A 16,899-nucleotide genomic window follows, 5' to 3' on the forward strand; every position below is an offset into this window, starting at 1 on the left:
CATGTCTGAAAACTTGGAGGACTTCTTGGTGAAAAAAGAAAATATTGAGAATAATGAATAATGAATATTCATTATAGCCATTATGAGATTGCATTACAACAAGTAAAATAGCCTTATTTATTTATTTATTTATTTATTTATTAACCAATTGTACCAACTGTAACCAATAATTGTAATTATTTCAAGCATTTATTTCAAGAAACAGGGAAATTATCTGCCAGTAAAAAATAAATAAAAAATATTTAAAAATCAAGCGCACAGTTAGTAAAATGGAAAATATAATGTTACGGATTTTAAATCTTACAGTAAAGTGCTCTTACAGTAAAATGAGGTTTGCATGTTTTACATTTAATTTTCAACTTCACTGTATTTTTTTTTAAAAATTACAATAAATTACATAAAAGTATCTATATTAAAGCAATTACTCTGAATCATGGTTGTTTAACTGAAAATAAAGTAAATCAATTACGCTGTTGTAAATATGCTAATTATTTTACTTTGCAATATTAATCAGTAATCAACCCATTTATGATTTTGTTTTTATGATAAATGGTCTGCACTATAGCGCTTTTTTTTTTTTTTTTTAAACCTTTGTGGTTCTACAAAGCGCTTTACACTGTGTCTCATTCACCCATTCACACACACACACACACACACCAATGGTAGCAGAGCTGCCATGTAAGGCGCTAGCTTGCCATCGGGAGCAGCTTGGGGTTCAGTGTCTTGCCCAAGGACACTTCGGCACGTGGAGCCACGTGGGCCGGGAATCGAACCGCCAACCCTACGATTAGTGGACAACCCGCTCTACCGCCTACGTTTTATCATGTATATACTTTAATTTCCATTATCTATGTCACTTATATCTATGTTATAAAAATTAATAAATGACTGTTTGGGATCTACAGTATATTCTGATGTATTATAATTAATAATACTGTCTATAATCCAGTGAATACAATAATACATATAGTTAATAATCTTTGTCACTTAATCACGTCTATTAATGATCTGGGAAAATTGGATATTAGGTTAAACAGCATTATTACTATTTGTGGACATATATACACTGTATTTTTGGACTACATGAATCATTTGAACAAACTACACTGGTTTATAAATGACTCATTTGAGTAAACTCTACAGTGGTTATAAAACAAAACTCAAAATGACTTCCAGAGATGAATTACGAGAACCGCCATGAGGTAAATTATGAAGTGCTTCAGTTGGTTAATGAAGTCATGGCAAAATTCCAAGCTTTATTTTTATTATATATTGTAGAACAGTGAACTGGAAACTACAGCATTACTGCTACTGATACTGATATTGATTTAAATCAATCACAGCAGTTACACAGCATAGAGTTTACTCAAATGAGTCATTTATAAACCAGTCATTTATAAACTGTAGTCAAATTACAGTTGTGATCCAGCAATACATGAATTGTGTGTGTGTGTGTGTGTGTGTGTGTGCACGTGTGTGTGTGAATTAAAACACCTTTATTTCAGAAAACTGAATAAGACAAGTTAGCAAATGGGTTTGGGATTCAGCGAGTACCAGAATGGCAGCCATGCCGCTCTGACCGAGCATACTTGGCACTTCACTGGTTTCCACTCTGTAAGACAACACTCCGCTACCACACACTCAGCTGGTGAGAGAGACAGTGAGACGGCAGACTGAGATAGTGTGTAGACTGAATATATACGTCTACTATAATCTTAACATGACGATCCTTCCTTGTCGTCCTGTTACACCATAGCTGACATTCTCACACTACACTTCCTGATTTCACTATCAAACACACGCGTGCCTCTGTGGAGTGACTTTCAGAGTTGGGTTACGTGGTGAAATCAAGAGGCTGCTCGCAACTGAGAGTAATTTTTTAATCCTTGATATAAGCCAACTTGAAGATCAAGTACTTTCCAAGGCTGCTTGATGTCTCATTTAAGCAGCAGCAAAATCCGCGGAATGACCCTGACTGGGAGCCTGCTAATTCCTTTCACCACCTTCTAGTTCCATTGCAAAAGCAGGTCCAGCTAGACAAAAAAAAAAAAAATACCCTGATGGTAATTAGGTCATAAGATTGGCACACTCAATATGCCACACCATGCAAAGTGACAAAATGTGAGCTATACAGGGACATGCTGACCTGCCATTTATCAACAGAAAAGTCTCACATGCTCACGCGAGGCTGAAGAACATGGCAGAAACGTGACTAATCCCTTTGCGAGAATCTCATCTTCTTTTTCATCCTTGTTTGGAAACAATTCTGCTTTCCCTGACTGATCATTAACCTTTCTATATTAAGCTCTTCTCTCTTCTGACACTAAACAATTTGACCACCGAGCCAGGATGATGCCTTACACTGGCTACCTTCACACCCAGCAGGTCATGGCACAGCACTGAACATAGCACGTCTCAAAACAGCCGATTCAACTGATGAAAGAAAACTAAATGATGAGCGGGGGCAGTGGTGACTTGGCGATTAAGACTCTGGGTTACTGTTCAGAAGGTCAGGGGTTCAAGCCCCAGCACTGCCAAAGCTGCCACTGCTGGGCCATGGAGCAAGGCCCTTAACCCTCTCTGCTCCAGGGGCAATGCATCATGTCTAACCCCAGCTTCCTGACATACTGGGGTATGCAAAGAAAAGAATTTCACTGTGCTATAATGTATATGTGATTAATGAAGACCCATTATTACTATTATTATTATCATCAGCTGAACTAAGGGAGAAAACTGTTCTGTTCTGTGGCCCTTTTAAACCATTCTTCTTTTTCTTCATAGTAGTTGTAGAAGTAGAAGTAGTAGAATCAGTACTATAGTACATTACAGTATAGTAGTAGTATAGCATAGTTTTAGGAATGGTAGTAGTAGTAGTAGTAATAGTAGTAGTAGTACAGTGGCAGTAGTGTCATACTGTAGTACTGAAGTAGTAGTAGTAGCAGCAGTATTATAGTAGTATATTCATAGCAGCATTAGTGTTAATAGTCATATTAATGGTAGTAATAGTAGCAGTGATAGTTACTAGCAGTATTATAGTAGTATCAATAGTAGAAATACAGTAGTGTTCTAGTAGTAGGATTTGTAGTAGTATAGTGGTATAGTATTGGTAATGCCAGTAGTAGTGGTAGTACAGTATAGTATAGCAGTATTTTAGTAGTAATAGTAGTATAGTGGTAGCAGCAGTTGTAGTATTGGTGGTAGTAGTAGTAGTAGTAGTAGTAGTAGTATACATCAGTGGTACATTAGGACTAGTATCCGTAGTAGTATACTATAAGCAACATTAGTAGTATTAATGGAGCCATGGTAATAATGGAAGTAGTATTAGTAGTATGCACCATGTTCGTTGTAATAGTATAGTATAGAGTGTAGTATCTGTAGTAGTAATAGTCTTAGTAGTATTAGTATTAGTAGCAGTAGTAGTAGTAATAATAGTATAGTAGAAGTAGGATAGAAGTAGTAGTAGTAGTGATACTAATACTACCATATGGTAGTATAGTAGTATAACAGTATCAATAGTAGAAATATAGCAGTACTCTAGTAGTTAGATTCATAATAGTATAGTGGTATACTACTGGTAATGCCTGTAGTAGTGGTAGTACAGTATAGTAGTATTTATATATATATATATATATATATATTACAGACTAGTAATATCAATAATAGTAGTGTAGTTGTTTAGTATTAATTAAATCAGTAGTAGTACTGGTGTGTAGGGGTAGTAATGGTAGTATAGTCGTTTAGTATTAGTGGTAGGATCAGTAATATCAGTAGCAGTAACAATATTAGTAATAGTAGCAAAATATAGAAAAACTATAACAGTAGTATCAGTAGTAGTATAGTGGTACAGCATCCGCAGTGGTGGTAATAGTAGTAGTAGTAGTAGTAGTAGTAGTAGTAGTATAAGTTAGTGGTACTATAGTACTGGCATCAGTAGAAGTATACTAGAAGCAAGAGTAGTATTAGTATTGATGGAAGTCGTAGTAGTAATGGAATGGAAATAGTATATAATAGTAATATGATCTATAGTCTTAGTAGTAGTGTAGAGTTTAGTATCTTTGGTATTAATAGCCAGACTTGTATTCGTATTAGTAGTAGTAGTAGTATTAACACCATTAGTACAACAGCCATGGTTTTCTTATCCTTATTCTCTCTCTCTCTCTCTCTCTCTCTCTCTCTCTCTCACACACACACACACACACACACACACACACAGTGGGTACTATGTTTTTCGAAATAAACCTGCAGCTGCAGCAGTACTGTATGGCTACTCTGGCTGTCAACACTGAAATGTAAGTCAGTTCATGTGCATGTGTTTTTGTATGGATGGACGTGTCCAGGGAAACCGGGCACCAACAACGATGTCCTTGCAGGAGAACGATTGAGAGCTCGGTGTAGCTGTCACTTATGAGTAATGCAAATGGTATAACTGTCACACACTGGTAATAGCTGCTCTATTTTCCCTTTGTTATTGTGTACAGCTATCTGTTGTGATATTAGTGGCATAAAACTGATTATTATGTAGTCATTTCTGAGTAATGGGCCGGATTTAATAATGCATCAGTGAAACAACAAAACTAGGATACAATCAATTTGCATGACATACAGGTTCAGTGTTAATCTTAATGTCTTGATTTTAATATACTAACTGCTATTTCAGTTGACTTTAATTCTTTCTAATGGACTCATCTCAGTGTGTTCTCTTAAAAGCAGTGCTGTCTAGTGGGCAAATAAAGTCTGCCAGTAGAGGGTGCTGAAAAGGCCAATGACACAAATGTGCTAAAGGATGTGCATGCTTGTATGCACGTTTATTTCATATTGTATAAGCAATGCAATTCATTTAATATAACAAAGACTACAACGTTCTAATAAAAAAAAGGATGAAAGCGGATTTGCAGTAGGAGACTGATATTAACCCGAGTGTGTGTGAGTACTGAGAGCGTCCTTTACTCTTTTGAGGGTTCTTAAGGTGTTTCTCTGACTGAGATTCTGTTGAATCAGCAGTAGGGAACCTGAGCCTTTAGCCTACAGCCGCTTTAGAGTTAGCACCAGTCAGAGAAGCACCTCCCTCATCTCACACCCAAAGAGTAGAGACAGACTGACAGGCAGACCGACAGACAGACAGACAGACAGACAGACGGACAGAGTATGAAAGAGAAGATCTCCAGCACTTGTAACGATCAGACACATAAAACTGTCCAAGGTAAGACAAAGTAGACCTGTTAAGACCTGTGCATGCTAAAAGTGTGTGTCCATGTGTTTGTTCTTAGCACGGACTAAAAGTGCAATGTAGTTGTTGACTTAATTTCATTCATATTTTTGATACAAGTTTTGTTCTGATTATATATTTCTTTGTTTATTAACTATATTTTTGTTTTTGCAAGATTTAAATGTAAAAATAATTAAGTAAATCAATATATATATATATATATATATATATATATATATATATATATAAAATAAAACAATGTAATTTAAATGTAAAACTAATAAAATATAAAGCAGACAAACGAAGAAACAAAAATCAACCGAACAAGCAACCAAATAAATACAAAGCATCTTAATAAAGGCGTGTATATATTTTTGCCTAATCTGCAGAGTATTTCTCATGCCAAATTGATCAAATTAATTAATAAAATAGAAAATAGCATATGACATAATATTAACTTTGGAATGTGATACATGCAAGGGAAATAATAATACTGCCATCTGGCAGTCTGCTATATCAATTGGGTTCAAGTGACCTTTTGTTTTAAAGTAGAACTGGTGTAAAGAGGAAACAGTTTAAATCCAACTTTAAAACCTAAACTTGGCAAAATAAATCTCATTGTAATTTGTGTAGATGGTTTTCCTTGCTACTGTATGTAGGCTATACCCATATGTGTTGCATACAGTATTTATGCTAAGATTAAGCATGATGAATGAAGCTTTCCCTTTACAAATATGAAGAGGTTTGGAATAATCAGTCTCATTTTTCAACACTTAAAGTCCTATTCTTTAATAACATCAAAATGTATTCCACCAAAAACAAAATGATAAAATAATCAAATCTGCCTCTAGATTCGTTGTTTTATAGAGCGCTGTATTGGATGGCATAAATCTGATATCATTCTCAATACGATGCATATTTGTCATTCATTTTAAGAATTATGTTTGTACATTATTCTGGACACATCGGATGTTATTCATTTTTATTATTTCAGCAGTTTCATGGGATGATGAAATGATTTGAACCCTACGAAGTTGCATAATGCAATTCATCTAGCATTATGCTATTCACATCATATTAAATCCACCATATTTAATATGATATTCACATCATATTAAATATTTTTTTTTTTACGTATTTAGTATATGCAACAAATTTTATTATTATTGACAAGATCTAACCCCAACCCTAATGCTAGATTCTAAACGTCTTATATGAAGAAGAATCAATTAGCCAAGAAGTAAAAACTGAGACATTGTATATACATAATTTGAAAAAGCAATAGGATATTTTTTATGCTTCACATACATAATATATATATATATATATATATATATATATATATATATATATATATATATATATATATATATATATAATGTATGTGAAGCATAAAAAATATTGTATCGTAAAATATATAATATAATATAAAACAAAAGTATATAATATTATATACTTTTGTTTTCCATGTAAGTGTATGCTCATTTTTATTTTACAATGATACATCTTTCTTTGGTGGCCATGCTGGGAAACTATGTACTGACTCTGAATACGACAAGTTTGCTTTAGGATAAGTTTGATATAAAGAGTATCCAGATATTGCATTCTAACTGCATGACTGGCGATTGAGAGAGCGATCTGGCATCTGTATTACAAGTATAATGATTTGAAGATTTAATCGTTTAATAAGATTAGACATTGGTGCGAGTCCAGTTGCTTTAGCCCTTAATGTTTCTGCCTTTTATAGATATGGACCATAACTTTAATTAATGTTAAATTAATAATAATAATAAAAAAAAGGTAGGTTTTTATCTTTATCGGTAGGAAATATTATTTATTGAATTTCTCATTTTTTCCATAAAATCACTCTCTATCTATTTTCATTGTATTTAATGATTAATTACTTGTTTCTTAAATGGCTGGTGGGGTTTACTGTTTTGCTTATTATTATTTTAATTAATATTATTAATTGAGTATTATTTAATGACCTGTATTTATTGCACTGCTGTATAAAACAAATAGCAAACTAGTTGTAATTATGGTGATATTTATTATGAACGTTTGTGTATGTTTATTTATCTTGTATGTACTACTTCATCTGAATTTTGATGTCATCGTGTAGCTTTTACTATTGAGTAGATTCAGAGAAAAGTATACATTAAATCTTTTTGTCTTACGTGCTGTTATTTACGGAGGCTTCAAGCAACCTAGCAAAATCTCAACAGCATCACATGAAGACATGTAGTGATGATTGTTGAAATGTTAAACTGTGCTACGTTCGTGCACAAGAAAGATATTCAATCAAGAAAGTAAAGTAACATCCAGGAATTTATCTATGAGATGAAACACAGAGTAAGGGGAGTTTTTCTTGTGAACTGCTGGCAGGCAGAGCAATGATTGAGCTGGGCCCTGTGGAGGACGGCAGCAGCCACATAGAGGAGCTGATGGAGCTCACGGCACAGTGTCTGAGTCGCCTTGAGATTAAAGAACACTTCAATGTCATCAAGGAGATCGGCCGCGGCAAATATGGGCGCGTGCTGCTGGTTACTCACCGCTGCAGGGGTATGTAAACTAATGAGCAGCATTGTTTATAAATATTTCATTTGAGCATTTTTTTTTTTTTACTTTTAAGTTTGGGAACTTTTAAGTTTTATGAGTTAAACATTGAGTGAATTTTTATGGCTTCAAGTGATGAATTTTCAAATGATTTATTTCACCCATAATTCTTGATATCCATGTTTGCACATTTTCACTGTGGAACGTGCAAATTTTCACTTATGACATACACAAGACGACTATTGGTATACTAGTCTTGGTATTACGTGGCATAGGATCAAAAAGGACATCAGTGCACTTAGTCCCCGATCCCTAGTAAAAAAAATACATAAATAAATTGTCGTGAGTCGTGTGTGTCATTTCTGAACGAATCGACTCTTTGAGTCAGTTCTTTGACTCGGATTTTTTAGGTGAATGCTGTGAACTGAACGGTCCTTTAAGTCTGTAATGATGTCTGAATAAGTGAGTAATAATGGCTGGATTTGACATATTCCTATACACATATTTCATATTTCTTTTATATTTCATATTTCTATTTCTTATTATTCCTTATCCATTTCCTAATATTTCATTTTAATTTAGCATTTAATGCACAGTGTAAAGAAGAGTAGGCCAGGTTTCATTTCACTGCAAGTTATATACTGTACATAATTGTCTTGAATCTTGAATGTTCCAATTTACATCCAAGTCAATTCATTTATTTATTTACATTTATATTACATGTTCAAAATAAGAATGATCGTCATTTAAAAAAAAATAAAAAATCAGCATTACATTAAGTAGGCCTAAAGAAAATGTATCATAAAAAGTAGTATCATTCGCTCAGTAAAATGTAAAATTGATAGAAATCATTGATAATATTTTCCATAATAGGACCTACATTATTGGGCTTTGCTTAAAAATCAAGCAAAATTATGAGAACATTGGTTTTCTTCGTTTGCTGGAGAGAAAAAAAAAAGTGCTGTAAATAAAATATCTACATGTAATTCCACATTTTTAGCAGTTACAATATTAAAAGTCAAATGACATCAGTGATATGATGTCGATTACAACCATCCCAGATTTTTCCATAATTTCATTCAGTTTCAGAAACCTTGCTAGACATTTACGGCTATCTGTTTTAACATTCCACATTGTTTAATATATAAGTGAAGAGTTTTTCTCTGTAGTAAGTAATAAGTAACATTTATTTATATAGTACTATTCTAGACAGTGCTTCACAGTGTACAAAAAAAAACAAAGCAGCATGAACAAAAACAGGACATGGAATAACAACACATTACAAAATAACACACAGATATAAAGTAAAACATAGCATAACCATTCAAAAAAAAAACAAAAAAACACAGCACATCACCCAAAATAAGCTAGGTGAAAGCCAACTTTCTTAACAAGTTTCTTAAAACCTGACTCGGAGTGTGCATCTCATGCTCAAATTAAGATCATTCCAAAGTCTAGGCGCTAAAACAGCAAACGCTCTATCTCTAACTTAGTTTTTCATTTAGACAGAGTTTTCTTCCGTGATAGGGTTATCCATCTGAAAACTGAAATCTTGAAACAGTAGATCTTTTACACTTGTATAAACATAATCAAAGCATATGATATTTCATAGTTATAGCTACATTGGCCTACATAACCAGACAGCTGTAAATACTGGTATCAGATAAAACGCCCCAGTCCCTTGTAGAACATTTTGTGCCTCTAGAATTGTATGATGTTTGATCCTGATGTCTCCTGTTTCTTTCGCAGGGACACCCATGGCCCTGAAGGTCCTGCCCAAAGCGTCGACTCAGCTGAAGGGATTTCTGCGTGAGTACTGTATCTCGCTCCGCCTGTCCTCCCACCCGTGCATTGTGGGTCTGTTCGGAATCGCCTTCCAGTCTAATGAACACTATGGATTTGCTCAGGAGCTGGTGGTCGGCCGCGACCTGTTTGCTATCATCAAACCACGGGTCAGTCGTGTTAGCGTGGGCGGTTTAATTACTCTCTAATACAGTCTTAGTATTTTCCTAACTGGATAGTTAAGGGCTTTTATACTACAGCTCTGCTGAATTCTTATTTTTTCTGTTTTTTTTTTAATTTATTATTAACTTCAAGAGAAAGTCATGGAATGACTGTTTATAACTAATATAACAAGAACTAACTTGTTTCATGGACGTTCGACAATGTTAAATGTATCTACAAACAGATAAATCATATGATATTCTTCAATTGGGGGTTGAGGGTTCGAATCCCACCACCGCCCTGTGTGTGCAGAGTTTGCATGTTCTCCACATGCCTTAGGGGTTTCCTCCGGGTACTCCGGTTTCCTCCCCCAGTCCAAAGACACGCGTTGTAGGCTGATTGTCAATTCCAAATTGTCCGTAGTGTGTGAATGGGTGTATGAGTGAGTGTGTGTGTGATTGTGCCCGGCGATGACTCGCACCCCATCCAGGGTGTCCCCCACCTTATGCCCTAGGATAGGCTCCAGGCTCCCTGTGACACTGTGTAAGATAAGAAGGACAGAAAATGGATGGATGGCTGGATGGATGGAACTCCTCTTCACACCAGCCTGCATCACACCACCCTGATGTTAATTATTTTCCTAAAACAGTACTTATTTCACTCCATATATCCTTAAGGGTTCCCACAGACGTTATTAGTTATCTCAGTCGAAAACTGGTTGCTGTCTGTGTAGCGTTTCACCCTGCAACTACATGGATACCCTTCAGGATTCTCTGGTTTTCTCCCAAAAACATCCTAGCAGGTGGATTGATTACGTTAAATTGCACCTAAGTGTAAATCTTTGTGTGCGTGGTGTGCTGTGATGGACTGGTCTTATCCAGAGTGTATTCCTACCTCATGCCCAGTGCTCCACGTCCACCATGACCTTAACCAATATAAAGTGCTTACTGAAACCGTATGACTGAGTTATTGTTATGATCCATAAGTAGGTTGTTGAGATGAAGATAACATCTACTAGGTATTTTGTAAAGTGAGTTTTATAACTGTAACGATCTAAAATCCAGTAGACAGACACTATTGGAATAAAAGTGGAAGTTCAGTTTAAGTTCATTTCAGATGTTAAAGCCCGCCAGTCATGTCATTACTGCGACATTATCACGAAGAACAAACAGCAGTATAGCAATACCAAGACGACAAAAGAGAGTTTTTTGCATAGTGTTTTCCCCCCTGCACCATTGGTGTGATAGTAATCATGTCTCTGACAGGTTGTTGGATGAATGCATGTAGTGCATGCTCAACACATATTTCAACAATGTGCGTATGTGCCGGGAGGAATTCGGAGCGTGTGAGTCATCGAGCCACACAGCTGTCCTCCTTCCTTTGGCTCAGTGAACGTTAAACTCCACACAAAAGGTTTAAGGCGCACAAACACAACGGGTGTCTCAAGTCTCATGTAATGATGTTGTAAGAGAAGACAAGCCTGTGGTCAGGCTGCTAAAGCATATCCTTGTTTACTGACAGGTACATCATTTGTGTTAAGGCCATTTATAATATTTGCTTTGTTGACAAATACTTGACAAATTTGAAAATGCACTGTATGCTGCCATAAAAAGTCTAATAAATCACAATGACAGAATTATCACCTGGAGGAACCGTTTGGTTCTGATTGCCATGAACGCTGAACAAAGGCAGGGATACACCCTGAGGCCTGTTGCACGAATCGAGTAGAACAAACTCAGTTGCAGAGAAAGTTTTCAATTCAATTAAATTTTATTTGTATAGCACTTTTTATAACGGACATTGTCTCAAAGCAGCTTTACGGAAACATAGAAACACAGGGTACAGATTTTAAGTGTGTGGATTAATCCCTATTGAGCGAGCCTGTGGCGACGGTGGCGAGGAAAAACTCCCTGAGATGTTCAGAGGAAGAAACCTTGAGAGGAACCAGACTCAGAAGGAAACCATCTGGGTAACAACGGTTTTGTTTTGAGTCGACAAAACCAAAAAATTCCAATCTAATGCTGGTTATCAACTTTATCAATCAATCAAGGTTTTAACCCTGAATCAGTTTACTCAGTTTACTTAGTGTGCTCCTGTACATAAAAGCCAGATATTTGCTGCAAACAGCCAATAGTGTTCGACATGGAAATAAGCAGGTGTGAGTACCTTTCAGCTGAAGTGCAAGAAATTATATTATGTGGAAATATGAGGAATTCAAATCTATACTAACCACAAAAAGCAACTTAGTTGTGCCTGCCGAAGCTCGGGAACATTGCTGATTGTGTAAATGCGTAAGTTTACGATAGACTTACAATGAGAATAAACGGATTGAAAACTTATAACTCCAACATATTTCAAGTAATTTCATTTAATACAAATATAAATTGTTTATATTAAATATTAATACAATTAATATTTCACTTTGTGAAATTACAATAAGACAGGAATAATGCCACTGAATGAAGATGTGTACCAGCCGTAGAACCCCAAAGCAATATGTACAGTTAGCGATACAGTAAGGGCGTGGCTTTGGCGTGTCAGATCTTCAACGTGCGGCTCAAGAAGCCGGCAGAGATAAGCTATACCATCTGCTGAAAATCTTTATCTTTCGTACAGGTGGTCATCAGGAAAAGCCTGTGGATTGTGTCTGTCCCTAAAAGTTCTTTCCCTTCGAAGTGCCCTCCTTATTATTTGCACTCCGAGCTCCACGGGATTCTCCACAAACAATGAATCCATCACTACAAACACTAAAGGGTTAACTTTGATCTGTGAGATTTATATCACGTTGCTCAAAGCTGATTGGTCCAATTTGGAGTTGCAATTTGTTACCCAGAATAAAACCTGCTCCGGAGAAGGTTAGCCATGTAGTGTAAGTTACCATGGCGAAGAAAACGGCTAAAAACCAATCCTCTTTGTTGAGACAAAAAAAAAAAAACAACAACAACACAGAGTTTGCTCAAATTAAATGCAGACTTACCGGGAAGCCCTGCCAGCTTCGTGCAAGAGGCCTCTAGTGATCGTTACAGGGCATTACATATATTCACATCTTGGGCAATTTTAAGTTGCTAGTCCATTTACCAGCATGTTTTTAGACAGTGGAAGGAAGGCAGAGAACCCAGAATATGTGAACATGTGGAGAAAATGCAAAATGGGGAGTTCTGGAAAGAATACAAAGAAGCTAGTTAAGTTTCCATGGACTTGTTGAAAGACCCTATATATGTTCTCTTTTCCTGTAGTGAGGTGTGTTGGTTTTGTAAACTGGTATTGACCAGCAAGTTAAGAAACAAACAAACAAACAAACAAAAAAAAACCTCTAAAAATGATTGTGATTTAGTGATAATCTGAAAAGTTGGGGGGGGGGGGGGGTCCAAAAAATTCAATTACACGCCTAAGTGGAGAATAAATGTTTCTAGCTGAAATTCCTGTTATGGAATTTTGTTTCTATATTATTTATTAATAGTTCAAGCAAACGCCCAGTGAAATGTCATTAACATTAAATTGCCTCTCATGGTGCTAAGCAATTGCAGTGAAATCACAAGACTTAAATCAGCACTCATGGTTTTATTGTGAAGAGATAAGAAGCATTCCTCTTTTCCGCAGGTTGGCATCTCAGAGAGTGTAGTAAAGCGCTGTGCTGTGCAGATCGCCAGTGCCTTGGAGTTCATCCACCGCTTGGGCCTGGTGCACCGTGATATCAAGCCAGAGAACATACTGTTGCTGGACACCCAGTGCCGCCATGTGAAGCTGGCTGACTTCGGCTTGACACAGAAGCGCGGCACTCTAATCTGCTACATCTCAAGCACGCTGCCCTACATGGCCCCGGAGCTGTGTGCCATGGTGGCGGAGGACGGCCAGGAAAAGCCTCAAGCTCCACCGCTCAGCATACAGCCCAGCCTAGACACCTGGGCTTTTGGTGTGCTGCTTTTCTGCATCCTTACAGGTTTCTTTCCCTGGGAACACTGCACAAGCACTGACAGCTTCTATGAGGAATTTGCTGAGTGGCGGCAGGACACAGAGACAACAGAAATCCCGACACAGTGGAAAAGATTCACACCAGCGTGTTTGGAGATGTTCGGGAAGCTGCTGGCGCTGGAGCCTAACGACCGATCCACAGCCGATGTGGTGAAAGGGTATGTTGGGAAGGAATGGGTGAAGCCAAAGCGCCCAAATGAAAGTGAAGGAGTAAACGCCATGGCAACACTGAGCAGCCCTTGCCGTAGTAGCCCAGTGCTTCAGTAATGCCATCATGTGACATTCCATCACAGTGTCATTATTGCCAATTTAAAAAAAAAAAAGATTTTGTTATATCTGGCATGCATGGAAAGTTACAAATGGTGAAGAAATCAGGGTGAGGGGCTGGAATAGCAGGCGTGCCTTTTCTTCACTCTTGTAAACATATTGGATACATCCTTAGAATTCCTATAAATTTTGAATGAGGCCAGGTTGGATGTTTGCACGCTTCACCCAAACAATGGTAACAAATAGATTTTGGTAATCTCTTCACTTGATTGGATATCCACATTTTCTACAATATGAATCAAAATATCTTCAAACCTAAGAATGTAGAATGTAGGTTCAGCAGTACTTATTTACTAAAGAATAACAACAAAAACAGGATCAAGCCTTTCAAATGAGAAACATAGCACAACTGTTCAATTGTTCAATAAAATGGTGAATAAAAATAATATTCATGGTTAGACTATGTCAGAGACTTATATAGAATAACTATCTGAATGCTCACATTGCATTTTTTTTTTGGGGGGGGGGGGGTTAACTGCAAGAAAACATGAGATTTTTGTTTATATTGTATATGGTTAGCAGAGTTAATGCATGAAAAGGATGAACAGTTTTCCTACTTTGCAAAGTTTCCTACTATTATTCTAGGAATAGCATGATAATCATCATGATGTGTTACAAATATAATGTATCATACTGTATACTGTACTGTAATGTAATTGTACTCAGAATGAGTGGAGCTTAAATATTGTATTATTGCCCTTCTATGGAGTTATTATACTGCCACATTTGTAATAAACAATAAACTGGCACTTTAGCGATTCACTTTGTCGACATGTAATCAGTGCACTGCATGTTATACTGTATATTGTAAGAAGGTAGATCATATTACTAGAAGCTTTGAAGTGATCTTGATACACACACTCACACACACATAACACACATATACTTTATACCCCCCAGCCTTTCACATTAAATAATCTGCTGGCATCCGCTGCAGCTGGCAGGCCAGTGATGGACAGTATGATGGTGTGTCTTGGCATTGGTGCTGATGTCCCACTGAGAGGCTTGTGTGTCCTACAAACCAGGGGGCAGTTTGGCTCAGAGTGTGCATTTTCCAGCATATTTGAAGTGTTACACCAACCTGGATTGAGTTTCCATCATAGGTGATGGGCAACAAGATCACTGCACCACTTCATGGGGGTCCATAGAGAAAGGGCAATAAAGCCACGAGTGAAAAACATCTCGACTTTGCGGTGAATATAAATCAACACCCTGACTGTTTTATACGCCAGAGCTGTAGATCTGTAGTAAACTTAACACGCTGACATGAAGAGGCAGCTGTGTTGGAAATCTGCCACGGATTCTATTACAGTAGCTTGCAAATAACCAGGTTTGCAAACAACTCCGGCAGGAAAATATATCAGTTCTCATCACACTTAGCTCATGTACATGTGTAGATGATATACAACATTGTACGTCTTGCTATTAAACATGACGAGCTCCGCTGTTAGTTTCTGGAAAGCTCTTTTCCAGGCAACGCCAAACTGAGATGGGATGAAGTCATCACAACACACTTGAGTGCAGCTGTTTTAATTGATATTTAACACTTACACTATCTGAAATGAATGGTTGGCTACTATGGCTAACCTTTTATAACCTTTCGTAACTGCATTTATAGTTGTTAGATGCGTTAGTGCGAAATCTGGAGCGCTAACAGAATGAACTTTCCAAAGACATAGAAAAGAGGACTACTCTGATTTTATGCAAGCAATGAAATTAAAAGTGGAACAAATAAGAGGCACAATTTAGGAGTCAAGTCAAATTGGATCAGGGCCAACTGAAAATAGACCATTAGCCGTGTCGTTTTATGGGGCACTTTAAGGTGGACTGTCCCGGTAATGGACACCCATAAGTCTTTCTGGGCAGTTGGTGCTCATATCTTGTTGACCCCAAATAAATTAAGGCCTGTGAATGGCCATTATTAAGATAAGTTTACCCTTCACCCCTCTCCCGAGGTCTACTCTGATTAGTGGTTATATCAAACAAGTTATACATGAAAGGTGAAGCTAGCTAGTTTAAAAAAAAAATCTCTGAACTCAGGTTGTATGAAACAGTAACAGGAGGTGAACGCTTGTACAATTGAATTTCTCTTGTAAGGTTCTTCAGTCTGCTTTCCACAGTTTTGACATCCTGCTATTCACTTGGTAATTGTGGTTGGACTTGATACTTACTATGACCCTTGATTTTGAACCAAAATTACAGCTGTGCCACAAAAACCTGCTCATGGGACAAAAAGTCTTGGCGTTTTCTTTTGAAAACTTTAGACAACAGCTGAAGTGACATCACATTGTGTGATGTGTGCACACCTTGTGTTATATGTCATACGCAAGCAAAACTACATGTACTTTAACACTCAGCTCGTTGGCCTTTCACATTGAACCACTGTCCCTGATCTCCCAGCAGGCTTTGCAACAGATGCTATGGCCCAGAAGCATAATCTCCTGGTGAGAGAATGGATCTCATTGATTGATAATGACATAGTAACCTATGAATAAACCTTCAGTTATACTCTGTTATGGAAAATTACCACAACTGGGGTAGTTGAGTCACCAGTTTTCTATACCACCATACACAAAGCTATGTGTGATGAAAGTCACTTTGAGCCATAATTTCTGTCATGTGGAACAGTATCAGACAAGATGACAAGTTTAGGTGGATGAAACATTTTGCGTGCGGTTGTCATACAAGGCAATGACCGTTCTGGAGAGACTGGAGAGATACACCATCAGTCTAAAATTATATCTATCTTAGCACTTATTTTAGTAGCCTTCATTAATAGAAGATTATGTGCTTATCATGCAGACTATAGACTATAACTGCCTTAGAGTATGCTTATTCCTGTGCATATGTATGATTTATAGATAACAAATAGAATTTTTTATTATTTATCCGTC

At 36.9% G+C, this 16,899-nt stretch overlaps 1 protein-coding gene across 1 annotated transcript; it reads left to right on the forward strand.

The window, feature by feature from the left end:
- Positions 1–5,051: 5,051 nt before the first annotated feature.
- Positions 5,052–14,763, forward strand: si:dkey-8e10.3 (serine/threonine-protein kinase SBK1). Its single transcript, XM_017467043.3, has 4 exons — positions 5,052–5,200; positions 7,592–7,768; positions 9,512–9,714; positions 13,307–14,763. The coding sequence occupies exons 1-4, from the start codon at positions 5,146–5,148 to the stop codon at positions 13,943–13,945; spliced, it is 1,074 nt and encodes a 357-aa protein (XP_017322532.1). The 5' UTR covers positions 5,052–5,145; the 3' UTR covers positions 13,946–14,763.
- The last annotated feature ends 2,136 nt before the right edge of the window (positions 14,764–16,899 follow it).

The sequence above is a fragment of the Ictalurus punctatus genome, chromosome 5, assembly GCF_001660625.3.
Source record: "Ictalurus punctatus breed USDA103 chromosome 5, Coco_2.0, whole genome shotgun sequence".
NCBI lineage: Eukaryota > Metazoa > Chordata > Actinopteri > Siluriformes > Ictaluridae > Ictalurus > Ictalurus punctatus.